This window comes from Amphibalanus amphitrite, unplaced genomic scaffold, assembly GCF_019059575.1.
Source record: "Amphibalanus amphitrite isolate SeventyFive unplaced genomic scaffold, NRLGWU_Aamphi_draft 001264F_arrow, whole genome shotgun sequence".
NCBI classification, from domain to species: Eukaryota; Metazoa; Arthropoda; class Thecostraca; order Balanomorpha; family Balanidae; genus Amphibalanus; species Amphibalanus amphitrite.
In genome coordinates this window covers 59,227-76,120 of record NW_024882757.1, presented here as the reverse complement: position 1 = coordinate 76,120, position 16,894 = coordinate 59,227, and the positions used below count along the sequence as shown (strand labels likewise).

The 16,894-nt window shown below is 53.3% G+C and overlaps 1 protein-coding gene across 1 annotated transcript in view; it reads left to right on the top strand.

The window, feature by feature from the left end:
* Nucleotides 1-16,894, top strand: part of LOC122371623 (zinc finger SWIM domain-containing protein 4-like) — a 64,909-nt gene that overhangs the window by 33,405 nt on the left and 14,610 nt on the right. The window contains exons 4-15 of the mRNA XM_043348057.1: nt 242-350; nt 1,898-2,025; nt 4,667-4,810; nt 8,673-8,821; nt 9,498-9,648; nt 10,276-10,481; nt 11,705-11,859; nt 12,130-12,260; nt 13,186-13,295; nt 14,843-15,044; nt 15,379-15,623; nt 16,628-16,797. Coding sequence (XP_043203992.1) covers nt 242-350; nt 1,898-2,025; nt 4,667-4,810; nt 8,673-8,821; nt 9,498-9,648; nt 10,276-10,481; nt 11,705-11,859; nt 12,130-12,260; nt 13,186-13,295; nt 14,843-15,044; nt 15,379-15,623; nt 16,628-16,797 — 1,900 coding nt within the window. The remainder of the gene's footprint in view (nt 1-241; nt 351-1,897; nt 2,026-4,666; nt 4,811-8,672; nt 8,822-9,497; nt 9,649-10,275; nt 10,482-11,704; nt 11,860-12,129; nt 12,261-13,185; nt 13,296-14,842; nt 15,045-15,378; nt 15,624-16,627; nt 16,798-16,894) is intronic.

Below are 16,894 nucleotides of genomic sequence, written 5' to 3'. Positions count from 1 at the left end.
ATGGTTCGTCTAAAAATTCATAAACGATGTCTAAACAATTCCTATCTTTGACCGACTGCCTACTGGTGGACATTACCTCACATGGACCCTGTCTCGGTAATGCCATTGCCCATTATCCGTTATATACCATTATACATTATGTATAACTAATTCAAACAAACACCTGCCACCGTGTGACCCTGCGTCGTCCCCGCCACCGTTGCACCACCCTTTCTGACCTTTGTTTCGTTCTCTGTTGCAGGTTTTCACCTCAGCGGTCTGGTGCACTCGTCCAAGCCCAGTATGCCACTGCCTCCCGGCTACAGTATAGAGCCCGAGAAGAAATACAGGGTCTCCGTCAGCTTCGACAGGTCAGCGGCAGCCGACTCAATAGCTGTTCTCTCTTTCTGTTTTTAACCTCAAAGCATCCGGAGCTGATGTTTTTCTTTTGTCTTGTGTCCGGTGCCCATCACTTTTTTGTTGCTAGCAGGGAGAAGACGTCTCCTCAATGGTAACTAGCGGAATGCTGTAAAAAGCTTCACTCATCAATGGTGCCGGAATTCCTGTTGCTCTGGCGGCTTCTGAATGTTTATAGTCTCTGCCGTATGTTTATACATGCGGAATCCATGTGCCGTGACAGGGATGACTCGGAAATTCCACAGGCGTTGGTACACAGAGGTCTTAGCACAACCATTGCCACCTCCACAATCACTACCGTTGTCCGTGTGGTTGGTCCCCTGATCATCTGGCCCCCGAGTTATATCTATGGTTCCTTGGTGTTATCCATGGTCCCCTGGAAAGGAATTTCTAGAAATCCGTTTCTCGCGTTTGCCTTGACGGTGTGGGGGTGGTATGCGACTCGGAACAAGCAGTTACTGTGCGAACGGTTACCGTGTCCCTTGTCCGTTTATGCCATGTGGTGGAATGTGAGGGAGGAGTGGAAATGGGGAAAGACACCCCTGAACCCCATCTCTCGCTAGCTATCGTCGGCATAAGGAACTTGTTAAAACGTGACAGTTGATCCCTTTGGGCGATGTTGGATCGAACGTTAGTCGTAAAATTGCTATTAAGATACATAGTTACCATTGAATTAACGCTCACTCGCGTCAGAATTGAAATTAAGGATTGTTGCTAAAAACATTCCATCGTCGACACTCTTCGTACGCAAACGAAACGGCTCTTTGCAGGCTGAATAGCTTTGCAAGGACTTGGAGTATCAGGTCGATAATAGACTTTGCTAGTCTCCTAATGCTACGTCCTAATGTTTCTTATTCTAGTCTTCTCCCTAACTTCCTAATGTTGAACTTAACAATCGTTTCGCAGACGTGCTCCTCACCGACCGGTCCCTAATGCCCTCGTGTAAAATGAAAGGCGGCCGTTTCGAACTCGTGTGTCAAAGTTAGCACAACTCGTGTCGGTCGAGTGCGCCAAGTTGTCCAGTTGGGTGTGAGCCCACTGACACCCGTTTCGGGACTTGCCTGAAGCGGAAGCCGCTGTACACGACGGGGCGGTCGCGGCCAACTCTTCAGGCGAATGCACTAACTGGACGACTAACTGGGCGTTCAACTGGGCTTTTGGTACACCACGCACTGTGCTGATGGGCTGCCCGGCACCCATGCACTTGCGACACCCTGGGCTACCTATGTCTACCTATGCGCTCTTGTTGCTGTGTCCATGAGGTCATGAATGTGCGTTCGTTAGTCGCCCGAGGGCCGACATGGGGCGTAGCATCACTGCCGCCTTGATGACTGACCCCTACATCCACCTTGACCCGTGATTTCCCCGACCTCTCCCGACCCTCGATTGACCCCTGCCTCCAGTTCAACCGTAAATGACCAGGCTTCCCCATCCTGACTTGCGGTTGAGCCCTGACCTCCACCCTGACCCCTGGTTGACCCCCCCCCCCTGTCACCCACAGGTGTAAGATCACCTCGGTCACGTGCACCTGTGAGACCCGGGACATCTTCTGGTGCAAACATGTGGTAGCACTGTCCCTGTACCGGATCAGAAACGCCGAGACTGTCAAACTGCGCGTGCCCATATCAGGTAAGAGCGATGTTCCTCACATTTGTTTTATATTTTTGATCCAACAGAAAAACACTTCTCGCTCATGAAGTCGTAGGGTGATACTATGATGTAAGCAAATATAGTTAAGCTATTAATTACCTTGACCAGTACTGTCCTGTCCTGCTCTGACCCAACGTGACGCACCTACTGTTGTTGTTCATGAGATAGAGGATGATGCAACGTGGTAACATTCCGCTGCGTTGTCTGTTTATCACCTTATCCAGGTCAGTGATGACGCACCCCCGATATAGGGTTTCGTATGGGTCACGGTACTCAGTCGCTGCTGTTCGCTCTTGACAGAAGTGATTGTCGCGACTCGCGGGATATAATTGATCGGTTTCTAAAGTATGCCTTAAGTGTCATGACTTTCCGTTTGCCGTCGTTGTTAAAGGCAGAAGTGTTTCAGTCCCAAGGCTTGCCAATACGCCAGGCGCATACGGTTTCGCTTTACCTTTGTCTTGTCACACCTGAAAGACGAAGAGTGCGAAGCTGCCTCAATTTGGCCGCTATCGTATTACCTCACCGGATGTCGCTTCGTTAGCGCTGTCTGGCCTCACGTGCGTAGGTCGGTGTTTTGGGTCCTCTAGCCCTCCACACAGCCAGTGTAGCCCACCGTCCCTCCCACGGCCGGCTCCGGTCCATAACAGAGCCATTGTGCCCGCCTGTTTACCGACCGGGGCCCACTTTCACTTCAGTGTGTGGCGTGCACGTACTGCTGAGAACAGAAAGGGCCCGCCGCTCAGACGGCCGCTGTTGTTTCCGCGAGACTGAATATTCGGCGCCGTAGGTGGGGTTTAATCGCCGTATTTTGTCGGAAACAAGCCAACTGTGTATGTGGTGCTTTGGTCGTCCATCAAAGGAATGCGAAGTTCAATGTTTTTGTACTTGACACCGTCGCGCATCGATACATGCATTCACGTCGTACGTGTGCTGTGAATCATTTGTACCATTCACGCTCTAAGCCATGTCGCACGGCCCATATAGTTTGGTTGTTGGTGAATGCCCGCAGTCGACCCAATCACCCTGACCTGCCGATGCTGGTGTGGAGGGCATCTTTGGTAGAGCGTTCACTAGCTGTCGGTGCGCGTCGTAGGTTAAAACGTGTGCGGGTTCTGTATTAGATAAAAGGGGACCCACTCGTCTGAGCCTATTCGTGGTATCGGTCTATACTCTATACGATTGCTGATTTCACCGTTTGTTACGTGAGCGAGTTGAGACTTTGGTATTATATTCCAACCATTTTCCTTTCTTATCGTCCCATTCCCACCATCCCTCCCATCCTATTCCTCTCCCTTCCCATCCCGACGTCCCGGCGGCTTTACTCCTCGCCCGAGTCTGGGATCGATCCTGCAACGACACTGTCACCGGCACGACCGTTGCACTCCCCACGGCACGGCCCGAATGAATCCGCGCCGCCGCCGCCGTGCCGCCCGGCGCTCTCTGCCGTCCGCCATCGCCCTCTGTCCTCTGTGGGCCGGAAAATGTGATCACGGCCAGTCGGGCGGCGCAGACCGTCACCGAACCCCGATCGGCTTTATTAGTTTATCTGCGCTGCCTGCCGGTCTGGCCTGCCGCCGGTCGATGCCGCGGCAGGGAGGGACGAGCTGGGGTTTGTGTTTCGGTGAGTCACTTGCATAAGGCGGTGGCCTGCGCTGCAGCTGGAGCTGTGAGGAGGCCGGCGTTAAGCGAGATGTCCTGTTTTAGCAAATAGTTACCTCGTGATTACGCTGGCATCTTAGCTGAGTTCACCATTCCTTTTAGTGATCTGTAATTCTTTTTCTCTTGTCCCATGCTCTTGTGTTATCGTGTTTGATCTTTTCTTATTTAATCCATGTTTTACGAGCATTCGCTTCCCTAGCGTATTAGCTTCCTCTCAGGGCCTTGGCAACCTCTCTCCTCTGCGGACGTCATTCCTGCGACCTATCTCGCTGTGTGGCGTGCCGATCGCATTCCTAAGCGCGGTTCAGACCGATCTCAAACACATTGAGAACACATAGGCCGCCTGTCGTATGGACATCGGTCAACATGTTTGGAGCACAGAGCATACATTACGGTGCCGACGCTCGGATATTTGCCGTGTACCGGTGTTTGCACTGTCTGCTGCACCCAGATTGCCGCTCCGCTCGTAACTTGTTTTCCTTGCATTACGACATGATTGCTCGCCCTTATTGCTGCCACCGACTAGGGAAAACCTTTGATGGTAGGTAGTTTCGAGGTGGTGCTTTAGCGGATACCTGTTGATTTCTTTGGTCACGGCCTTCGTTGAGGTGGCGGTTAACGGTCATGAAACTGCTTTGAAACGGACGCGTTGTGGGTATCTTCTAACTGTATCAATCCGTATCTATCTGCATCCGTATCCGTATTTTTTTTTTTTTTTTTTTTTTTGTAGGGCCAGGCTCTTGCGGTCTCACAAGACCTTATCCGTATTTCATATCCATATACCTATCCTTACCCCATGTCGCCGTATCTTAACCATCCGTTTCGTAGCAGTAGTTCTGTACGTTCAACGTGGCCTGACTTGGCCTACCTAACTGCCCATTTCTTAGCAGTCGTATGACCTAGGCCTAGCCCTGTATATTTAACATGGCCTGACCTGACCTGACCTGCTCTGTCCCCGCAGAGACGCTGCTGCAGATGGACCGACAGCAGCTTCAGAAGTTCGCGCAGTACCTGATTGCCGAACACCACACCGAGGTGCTGCCCACCGCGCAGCGGCTGGCAGACGAGATTCTGCGACAGCGCTCCGAAATCAACCGGATACAAGGTCAGTGGACGGGGTCAGCTGGATACAGGATCAGTGTCTGGAAGTTAAATGAATACAGTTAAATGAATCGATCCGGATATCGAAATGATATAGGGTCAGTGGGCAGTTGGGGTCACCAGTCAATGCGTGGCGAGCGCATGATGCGCTTCGGGTGCGTCTTGTACGGCTTCGAGCGGGCACGATTGTCGATTCACGACATTGTTCGTTTGCTAGCTACCTCTGGATGCAACGAGAGCACTGAAGATCCATGAGATCCACGAAAAGCACAGAAGACGAACTTCAGAAGTCTTTCGCTAGCGTAAAAAAAAAAAAATGCTACCAGCACCCGAACGTCTTGGTTGCTAATGTTGAGAAAATGATGATTAGTAGGACGTTTGGAACTGCAATTTACGAACTCTTACCTTAAGAGTTTCGGTCAAACTTCTCCACTTTTTCATCCGGTGTTTTAGAAGTTAGTGAAAAAGGAATCCTACACGGTGCATCTACCGATTCGCTGTCTTCATTAGAGCATGCCAACTCGTACGTTGACGCAGTTATTGCCTAACAGGCATTCCATGATGTGTCTAGAATGTGATGATCTAATCCAACACGTGTTTTTAATCGTTATTTTCACTGATGTGGTATCATTAGGCTAGGGTTTCCCGGAGATGCCTGCCGTAAGGTTTTACGAAGAGGTGCGATAGGTAGATTGATTGTTATGTGCGGGGCCATCCCTGTCATATACAGTGATATTTTAATTTCACGTAGTCCGCTACGCCATAAACGGAGTGTCTCGCGCCTTGTTAGTTTGGTAAACATTGCACTGCCGTTATAGCATTACTTTATGTTGGTAGCTTGTCTTGTATCATCCGTCATCTTATTTGTCGGTTTTTGCACAGATTTGCTCTACGATTACGTTTACCGTTTGGATATTTCTCCATTATGTTGTATTTGTTTTACGACCGCTAACATAATTAAATATCAAGGTTAGATGTTCAATGTCCCGTTTCGTTTATAGCTTGTTTATATAGTAATGGTCCATCAAAGTACGATATCTTATGACTCATTGGCTTGGATTATACCCCTGTCACATACCGCTGGTTTGTAAAATTGGCTCTTGCTCACACACCTATGTGCGACTGCGGGCTACTATTTTACGTCCACTAACCTTTCCACGACCTTCCACTTCTCCCTGTCCGTTTTGCCCTTGTCCCTTGCACTTATTCATCCGCACCGCACCTGTGCCTTGCTGGGCAAATGTGAGAGTATGACATTCTACCCACACGGGCCGGGCGGTCAGACCGCGGCCGAGCGTTGCCGTGACGCCGGGTCACGCCACTCACGGCGTTACGTCACGACATGTCACTCACGGTTTCTCACGTCACGTCACGCCGTGCCGGCCGCGGTGACGTGACGCCCGCTCTCGAGGCCGTCACAATTCTGTCACGGGTCGAGGTGAGCTCAGTTCGGCTCGCCCCAGCCCGGTCCGGCCTGACCCGACCCATACTGCCGCGGTTGCTGGATCCGACGTGCCCAGAGACCGTTATTATTGCTTCGTGGCACGCCCAACCGTCGGCGCCTGGGCTTGTGTTGAGTCACATCCCTGACTGCCGCACCGACCCGCCTCGGGGCGGTATCTATGTGCGTTACTCACCCAGCATTACTGCACTTCGGATGTGAGAGATAGGTGGGGATTCCGGGGTCGTAAAAGTGGTGCTGCCTCCCCAACAGACGCCCTGTTTCATGACGCACACTGCCTGCGGCTATGCCGCTGGGCTGACAGACAGACAGCCATCACTCCCATTCCACTAACCACTCTTGGTATCAACCGCGAGCTGGTTGGGAACTCCGCACACCGCAGCGCCATTCCATATCCCGCCCTGTATCATTGTCTCTAACTCACCGCCATGCTACCGTGCCGGCTCGCTGCGTGCCGTAAGGGCGACATTCCGGCTGTCTTGTTTGGGCCCAGACACTCATCAACCACCGGTCGCGGACGGCACGGCACGGCACGGCACGCAGGCGAGGACACCTGTGGTCGCCCACTGTCAGAGAGATATGCCGTGCCGAGACGACAGCTTTTTTTCATCGGTGGCAGAGATGGCTAGATATTTCCCATGCATTGTGGAGCTGAAAGTCGCATCAGCCGAGCGATTTGCGCTGTTTGCTGGGTGTGGAGGGTTGGGGAAGAGAAAGGGTGACGGTCCCACCCGACATACCACAGCCGAGTGATGTGTGCGCCGCTCGGGGGCAGGTGATTTCTGCGCCGGCCCTAATCCCCTTCACTATGAACGGGGCACGTTCAACCGCAGGCTGTCCCCTCTCTCCCGAGATCGGGCGACGCCTGCCGTCCGCTCGGCCCTGAACGGAGTTTGTTCAGACTCCGCCGGACTCTTTCAGCGATCTCGGAGCCTCCGGTGTCGATCTATTGTCACCCTACCGACCCTGTCCGGCCGGCCGATTTGAGTCAGATCGACGGCAGAAAGGCAGCAGACAGCGGCGGTCGGGCGGCGGTGGCAGCGGCGGGCGGCGCGCGCTGGAGGGCACCCCTGGGATTAGTGCGCGCTGAAGGCAGGCAGCTGGGCCGTCTTGAAAGGGTGCCAGCTGTTTGCGGGCCGGCGAGGTGCGGCAGCAGGCCGGACGAGGGACGGCGGCCGTGGTGGAGGAATGCAGCGGCCGCCGGCCCTGCCCGCAGCTGCCACTGCTGGTTGGTACGGCACGTCCTACGGCGCTGTGGGCGGTTTGGTACACCGCCGCTGCCGCCGGGCTGCATTGCGATGCTGCCAGAGATTCCAGGCCCGATCGGGTCTGGAAGACACACCCGAGGGCCCGCCGAGCAGCTAACTATTAGATGAGGTCATGGTAGTTTGCGGGACAAACTTGCTGGAAGATTATTTGTATCAGGGGCTTCAGGGAACAGTGATAGTCTGCATTCTTGTGTTATAAGTCTGTCACCCGTAGGCCGTGCTCATAAAAAGATGACACAGCATAAGCGTTTTTGCCAGTTTTTGCTCCTTCCGTGCTGCTACTTACACTGGCATATGCGTTACTTTGCTGTCCCTCTACCCTACAGCGTTGTTCTTGGCGGACAGTGTATGTCAGTCAGACGCTGTTTTGTGCAGTGGGTTCGGTCCGAACTAGGTGTTGCGGCAACTGCCGAGCTCTTGTTGTTTCATCCACCTCATACAACCGCTCTCTACCCTCGTCCTATTTCGTTTCGCTCGGTGCTTCTCAGCGCAATAACGCCGTAAGCGGCTTGCGGCTCACCGAACGGTATTTCTGAGCTGTTGCACGCACTGCTGTGGCTGTTGATCCCTCCAAGGAGTGGCTGTTTGAAGAGAGCTGATAGTGAGAGCTGAGTATAACCGAAGGTTTGTTGTCAATAGTTAAAACACTATTCTTTAGAATTGTGTTTTTCTATTGAAAAACAAATCTGAGTTCCCTGACATATATGATAGTGAGAGCTGAGTATATATTAGAGTTCAGTGGAGCTGCCTCAGCCGCGCCCGGAACTGTCGGGATGGCCGGTGACGTCATGGACCGAGTGACGCACTTATCGACCGGTCCCGGCGTCTGGGATGACGTCATTTAGTGCCGAGGGAACCGGGGAAGGTTGGGGCGCGGTGGTTTATGCAGACTCGTGGCGCATGATTGCAACTAGGCGAATGACTGCGGTCGTGTGTGCCGCATGGAAATTCAAATGACAAGCATATAGCGCCCATGCATTATGCATGGGCGCTATATTATATTTATTTTGTACGTAACAGACAGAAATGTCACTCTTAACAAACATGAAGACAAAGCCTGACGTAACGGGATGGCCCGTCAGTGGACTTCAGTATTTCTCTGGCCCTGACCTGACCGGACCTGACCCGTGTTACAGGCGCGCCCGACCCGACGGCCGGCGCAAGTGCTGACGCCGAGAACAGCTGGCATCTGGACGAGGACCAAGTCCGCGAACAGGTCAAATCCTATCTCTCCCAGGGAGGCTACTGCAGCTCCAACAAGCAGCTCAACTCTATGTTCGCGAAGGTAAACCACGTTGTCTCCCACTCGCATATTTCCCACACGCTCTGACCCGTTGTTGCTCCTGCCTACGGAACATGCTCCGTTCAGTGATTCATTTACAAGTATGGGAAAAAGACAAATTCTCACTGGACTCCCTTCAGCGTATGGGAGTCGTGTATTGGGCGACTTTTCTGCGTTTAGACTAGCGGTTCCTTTTGTACACGAGTTCCGTTCAGTGTTGCGGTGTTGAACGGATCATGTCTTAGCTGCTGGTTCGGTCTTTATTTCTCCCGCTGTGCTCTGTTGTCGTGGCAGTTTTCCTCACGTGGTCAGCGGCGGTGACGAACGGAGATTGTCGGGGCTGTTTTTAGGGCCTTGATCGGGGCATGCCGGTGACGTTGGCTGTCTGTAATTATGTGTTTGGTTAATGCTTGGTGATGGTTTGCTGACGTGTGGTGACGTTCACTGATGTGTGACGACGACTCGATGTCGGTGAGGTGACGTGTTTGATGACGGCTTGATGACTTGTTATGACGGTCTTTTGATATTGACGTGGGATGATGTGTGATGACGGTTTGATGACGTTGGAATGATGTGTGATCAGATGGCGTTATCCTGACGGTCCGATGACGGTCCGATGACGTGTGATGACGTCCTGACGTTCTCTGACGTGCTGCTGACGTGTGCCGCCCTCCGACAGGTACGGGAGATGCTGCGGGCGCGCGACTCGAACGGCTCCCGAATGCTGATGCTGATCACCGAACAGTTCCTCGCCGACCCGCACCTGATCCTGTGGAAGTCGCAGGGCAACCCGATGCAGGACCGCTGTCGACAACTCTGGGACCAGCTCGGTACGTACGAGCCCGATCAATAACCCCCAGATCTCCGTCAAAGTTCACTTGTTTGCGAATCCTTTTAAAGGATATGTGCGGTGGACTTTGTGCTGTAGCGCTGCAGAGATTTCTCGTTTTGCTGTTTTTCTCCCACGTATTGGGCTGTTTGGTCGGAATGCCTTACGTGGCGTGCGAGCAATGTTTTCTGTTTTGTGCGCGTTCCAGTGTCGGCCGGTGCACGGTCGCAGGCACCCTCTGGCGCCGCCGCGCGCCCGGCTCCCACGACTGGGCTGCAGGGTGGTTTACCTCGCCGCTAACCCGTCGGCGGTTGCGTGTGCGCGCATTTTACCTCCGGTATGATAACGTCCAATCCGCCGTCGACGTACATGGTTGTCTGACAGCGGTCGCCGGCGTAAAACTGGACTTAACGACGGACGGCTATTGTTTCGGCCGCTGTCTCGGGCGCTGTGGGTATGCTGTGGAGGGATCAGGCAGATTGACGGCTAGGATTCGGACAGACCTTTGGTGTTCAATCTGTCAGCTACGAGCATACCTCTATTACTGTCGGATTCCGCTCCTGCTTTCCATACTTCCCGCTGCCGCGAGTGCTGCTACTGACATGTATCGCCTCCCCGCCGCCCACAGGAGCACTCTGGGTATGTGTCACCCTCAGTCCAACCAGTTCCAAGACGGAGAAGGCTCGGTGGCGGGAGCTACTCAGTCGGTGGGCTCAGGTGGAGTTCTGTCCGCTGGAGGACCCCGACTTCAGGGCGCCACAGCGGTCGGCTGCGCCTGCCGCCGACCGCTCAGCCCACGGGGCCGGCTCCGCGTCCTCGGCTGATGCTGTGCGGGTGAGTCTGCGGGATTGTGACTTATATCAACGTGGGCGTGCTGCGACGAGAACCTGTCCTGACACGGGCTGATCTTTTAGCAGTTGGAATGTGGGTCTGGCTTAGATTTTTTTCTTTTGATTATCGCTCCATATTAGCGTTCTGTAACCTTATTAAATCTTAAGGACGAAAAACGTGCGTGCAGGGAAGCGCATCTTTAAATAAACCTAAGCGCCCTGCAGTTGTCATATTCCTGGACTAAATGCATACATGTGGGTTGAGACCCTCCATATCTGGGCGACTAATGCCAGCTGGTCCCCGGGAACCCCGAACCGCAGCCGATCAACTCTGCTTCTCTGCACAATCCAGAGTCCGACTGGGCTCAGTCGGGTCGCTGTGCTCGTCTCTGAACCCCTGCCGATGAACCCTGGCTGGGTCGTCGAGAGCAGGATTTTTATAGTCGCTTAGAGTATCGTTCTGTCCCTCAGTTGACCAAGTTTCTCTCCCACCCTCTGGGTGGTTGGTCCTCCCATCCCGACCCGCGGAACTGCGTTCCGTACTAAGACTCGTGCCGTCTAAGCCCGCCCTGCTCGTTTAGTCTGCTTTCGGCACGGTTTAAGCCGCTTGCAGGCCGGGCGGGCTCGCTGGTGGCCAGGCGCCCTGTAAGCCGACGGCCGCCGCGCGGTCGTCTTATCGTTCCTTTCCTCCCCAGTTGGGCTGTTGCTACGGGCCCCCGGCCGGCGGCTGGCGCCTGGCCCGCCGCAGGTCTTACCGTGTCGATGTGGTTCGCTGCTGATACAGGGTGGGGCTGGCAATGTTGCAATGGAACAAACAGGTGTTTGTAGTTTGCACGGATGCTGTGGCAGATTATTTGCCTGGCAACTGCAAGGGATGATTTGCCTTCCAATCATGTTCGTTGTTCGTGCGACATCTGATGTAGGCCATTGGAAATGGCTTCAACGTTTCACTCATATCCCACAGTTGAGAATTACCTGGTCAGTACGTACATTAGCCTCGACCAGTTAATAATAGATTTTATTTCATTTTATTTTAAAATAAAATAAATAATTTAGAAATAAAACCTCGAGCTGAGGAGAAAGCAACTTGCATTAGGATCTGGTTGCTTCGGCGACAACGGATGATAATGAAATAATAACTTCACCTTAGCCACCGCATACTCTCCCTTCCTTACGTCTCCCCAGTGTCAATATTGCCCCGCTAAACCCCCTCCTCCCCCCCTACAGTGGCAGCCGGGCTCTCGCGGGGACCGGACCAGTTCCAGTGACGACAGCTCAGACGAAGACGTGGCCATGTCGGACGGGCCGCCGCCGCCGCCGGCCGCTACCTTCCAGGTGTCGGCCCAGACCTGTCCGCAGACACCGCGAACGGTGTTCCATAGGTGAGTACAACACACAGCCTGTCAAATCTGTTTGTGGTGAGATTGGTGAGATTTGTTACTGATGAGGATTGAGAGTCGTGTATAGTGTCATGTTTAGTGTGTCGTTGCTTGTGTTATTTTCTTCTGGTACATGTTTTGTGACACGATCTTCCCGTTATCTTGACCACATCGTTACTTGGCTTCGTCTCAACTAACAGCCTACTCTAAGCACCTTTGCTCGCTTATCCTTCACCCGTGCCTCTCTGCTGACCGCATTTATTTACCCTTCAGGGCTATTGACGGCACCTACCTGAGCTGGGAGAACGACCAGCTACGGCAGATAATGGCGCACGACCAGCCGCCTCCGCCCCTACAGGGACACTCGGCCAGTTACGACATACAGGGACAGCCGCTCTGGCGAGGTGCGTAGGATTGTAACTTATTGTGACGCTGTGACGTGACCTTAGACGATGTGATGTGACGCCTTGGTGTGACTTTGTAACGTGACCTGTGAGGTGACCCTGTGTGATGATACTCGTGATCTTTGAGGTGATATTGTTCCGCCGTGGAATATATGTGATCTCGCCGTGTATGATCTTGCGGCTAATGAGAAATGACACGGTTTGATCATGCATCATGTAACGTAAGGCTGCGAAATAACTAATATGGTGTCACGCTTGTCGCCTTCCACGTGACCTTTTTCTGGAGGTGCATGACGCAGTCCCCAACCCGCCGAAAGTTTCTCAAAGAAACGGTTCAACTAACTTCAACAGACATACTGCGCTGGAGCGAGCCCTGAAGGGTCACTTGCCGATATTTTGTAGCTCCCCGCGCTCCCCTGAACGGCCAACTACTGTGAAAGTTCGACCTGTTCGGGGAAAGGGTCGCATTTGAAGGCGGATGTAGCTCGAAAGGGCCGCCAGTTATGGGGACCATGTGGGCACCGAACAGGGCTTTTGTGTACCCAACCTCTCCGAAATGCTGAGCTCCGGGTTCTTTCGTCGCTGCGTGGTGCGGAGTTGCCTGCTCGAACGGCCGGCCCTGGGTGCTGTTTGGCCCTCCAAACGACCGATCCGGCCGACCCACGGGACTGAATGTCGTGACCCGGGCGAGTTGGGTCGTTACGGAGCCCCGGATCCGTCCGGGATGCTGCCCGTGACGGAGGATAAGCAACAGACTGCAAGGATGAACCACGAGACCATCCCCGGTACGACTCGCCTCGCTTTGGTTAGATCTGACCATTGACCTGGCCCAACTCGTCCTACCCGTGTGACCTTAGTGCACCATCTTAGCTCTAACAAGATTATCGTTGACCCGAGTGTGACCCATGCGTTTCATCCATTCCAGAACACCTCCCGACGGCCTGCGCTCGAGTGAACGCGCTCCGGTCGCACGGCTATACCCGCGAGGCGCTGCGCCTGGCGACATCTATCGTGCGCACCCTGAAACTCTCCCAGGTGAGCGTCACGGATTTGGGGGCAGTTGGACGTGACCCGTGCGCTTCTGGCTATCAGACGCACGTGATGTGAACACTCTCACGCTACTGAGATTTCTCCTATGTGCTTTGGCTTGTGGCTCTGCTCGCGGGAACAGAGGTTTGCTTTGACGACTTAACGTAGGTTTGGGTGTGGGATATTCATGTGTGGAGTAAAGTTGGTGCAATAATAATAAAGATTACATGCCTTAGGCATCAAACTTTGTAACATCGAATTATCATTACTGTCTCTCATACGACACGTTAAAGTACATCGAAGAAAAGCAAAAGTGCGTAGCAAAGTTGTTATCCTTGAAAGTTTTGTCGTGAGTTTGCTGCCTGGGGCGTAGTATCTTCCTTCCGCGTATGGTGAGTCGTTGGGCATGAACAACGTCCATCAACGTCAGAGTCAAACTTACTTCAGACATCAGCAATAACAGCACACCTGCTTCCCTGTTCTTTCCAAGGTATTCCGCTACAACGCGGGTCATTGTATCCCTTCAGCTGCCCTTTGAACGTCAACAAACAGGTTGTACGTGTTGCAATGTTCCCTAGACACCGCCCAAAATCTCCAGCGGACCCGCCACGGGCTGGTTACTCGTGAACGGGGGCTGTTGTAGTAATCCGAGCAACATCCGGCACAGTAATCCTCTGGCAGTGCAATAATCTACCGCTTCCGCCATCCCTCCCGCCGGACCGTCTGTCTGTCCCCGCAACCATCTGCTCGTCCGTCCGCTCTTCCATCCGTATGTCCGTCTATCTTATCGTCCGTCTGTCTGTCCATCCGCATTTCTATTCGCCTATCCGTCCATTCGTCCATCTATCTATCCAATAATCACCTATGCTTCCGTCCGTCTAACCGTCAGTCTTTCTCGCCCGCTCGTCAGTCTATCCGCTCGTCCGTCCGTCCATTTATTCGTCCGTCCTTTCCGTACAAAGCCGGCGTCCGGCCGGCCGTTGATCCTCGCACCCAGCCGGTACATATTCAGTCGTTCTGACGTGAAGCCCCGTTCGGCCGGTGTTTATGCTAATTGACCCGATGACCTCACGTGCCTGACTGTTTTTCACTCGCAGCCCGGGTGTTGATGTGCCTTATCCCTGGGGTGGGTTGGGCCGGTTTGGGATCCTGGTGGGCGTCATATTTGTGTCCGTTCAGATAGTGGCGCCACCACTGTGGCTGTGTTAGTGCGGTCAGCGGTGATGGCGCTTTGAAGTTAGTTGCTCCTCAGAAGTGGGGTATTGGTCCAATTTGGCACTGGACCAGAAGAAGAATGTACTGATTTTTTTAGTTCTACCGACTACATCCTCGCAAATGTTGAAATTTATGTTTCGCAAAGATGAATAACTATAAGTGTAATTGTTTTGTTGATTTTACAAGATCGTAGTACTCCAGCCGAGAGCTGTGAGTTGTCTTCTTGCCTGTCTTCTGTTCCAGTTTCTGAGCATTTCCACTCCTTGTTCACTGTCCACCCCTCTGTACATTCCCTCAGTCAGTCGGTCTCGCTAATGCTCTCCCCTTTCCGCCCCCAGCTTCAAGCTCAACACCGCTGGGAGGAGGAGAAGGCGCACGTGTTGCCGCGCTGCAGTTTCTCCGGAGTGGCGCAGAGTCCCACTCACGCCTGCCAGGAGGGATGGGTCGGACACCCGCTGGACCCCGTTGGTGCGCTGTTTGACACACTGGCAGAGGCCTCCGTGCTGCCGGACGCGCTCGGAAAGTGCACCTACTTCCCTGGTGAGTTGTGAGGGATGACAGTCAAGGATGGTGTCGGCAAGGGAATGACGGTTCTGGCAGTGCTTTGAAATATGGGTGAAGAACTAATGTACTCAAATGAGATTATGCTAAAGTTTTGTTTGTAGATAGAAGTCGATGGTAAGCTTATACTCATGGTTAGGTTACAATATTTGTATGCGAACGAGTCTATTTTAACGGCATGAGAAGAGGAAAATCTCACACAATCGCCAATCTTCAGTCAATCATCAATCTGTGTGTCAGACAGGTTTTGTTATCCCACCCGATTCCTCCCATCCGCTCACCCCAACCCTCCCCTTCTCTTCCCTTCCCGCAGAGCCGGCCGGCTCCAGTGAGGACGGCTCCAACGTCACCCCTCCGCGGTACCGACACGTCCCCGTGCCCGGCTCACGGGACCGGGCCGAGACGTTCCTCACGCTGGCCGTGGAGGCGGCGCTGCTCGGTCTCGGACAGCAGCGGATCATGCCTGTGGGCCTGTACGCACAGGAGAAGGCGTGCAAACAGGAGGAGCGGCTGATAGCCAAACTGTCCGAGATCGAGGCCGATGGACTGCTCGTGGCGGTGAGTGGAGTGGGTTCGGAGGAGGGAGGGGAAGCGGGAGGCTGTACGAGCTGCCGAAGTGGGTGTGTGGGAGAGAGTTGTGAAACGTGTTTGAAGAACTCATACTGGGTTTGTGGAGGCCGGAAGGATGAAACATGTTCGCGAGAGAAAAGGCTGTTGGCTGTAATTTTTTATGTACTTGGATGTATGTATTTTTAAGAGGGGCTTCAGGGTGTTTCTGGGGTGAGATAAGGATTAGATTACGTGTGCTAATGGGACTAATAAAAGTGTGATTTAAAGCGCGGTAAGGAATTACAGACGAGATGGCACGGAACCCGGCGCTGGGGCGTGTCCAGCCTCCAGATGGCGCTGAGGCCTTTATCGTAGCTCTAGATGGCTCTATGGTCAGTATCTGGTGTCCCCCAGTCGTTCTTCTATGGACTATGGACGGTCGGCAGGTTTTGCCATTGTCAGAGCTCTCCAAGCTTCAATCTTCATGCTTAGCGGGGGCGTAGGATTGCGGACCTACGTTGTTTTCACACAGTTGTTTGTGGTCAAAATTTTTACTCGTTATGTTTCCTGCGTAATCCTGTTTAGCAAGATCTATTAGACAGGCTGGTGTCTTGTTCATCTTATTTTATTTTATTTCTTACATCGGGACATGTCAGTGACTACTCTGGTTATATAACAGTCGCAAAAATAACTTGGAGACGGATCTGCTATAATCCTCAAGTTTCTTGCCATAGCTGTGGTGATGGCGCCCTGTGCAATGTGTTTGTAGCTGTACCTCTTGAGAATGAGCTGGTTTGACCCTGTGACCCAATCACACATGTGTGACGTATCTGACTCGTTGCTTTGACTCGCTTTGAATAGCGCTACTCATGTGTTCCTCTGGCGTCTCTTTGATTCTATGTGACCATAAGTGGTAATTGTAACCTCGTGACTGTGTTATGACCCCCTCCCGTGGTCCGTTTATCTCTTAAACCGCCGCCTTTGCCCCTTTTGTGACACTCCCTCCCCCTCAGGTGTTACGACGGCAGACAATGCTTCTCCTGGAGGGCGGCCCCACCTCGGGACTCGGGCAGGCCATCCACGCTGAGTCTGTCCCCCTGCACACCTTCGCCAAGTACCTGTTCACTACTCTGCTGAGGCACGACGCGGACCTGGCGCAGCGCGTGGGACTGCGAGCGATGAGGTCAGTGCCGCCCCTGCCGTCTCTCCATGCGGGATAGTTCCGGCAGTGAGATAGAGCTGACAGATTCTGAGGCTGAGGAACACGTGACGTGGACGGA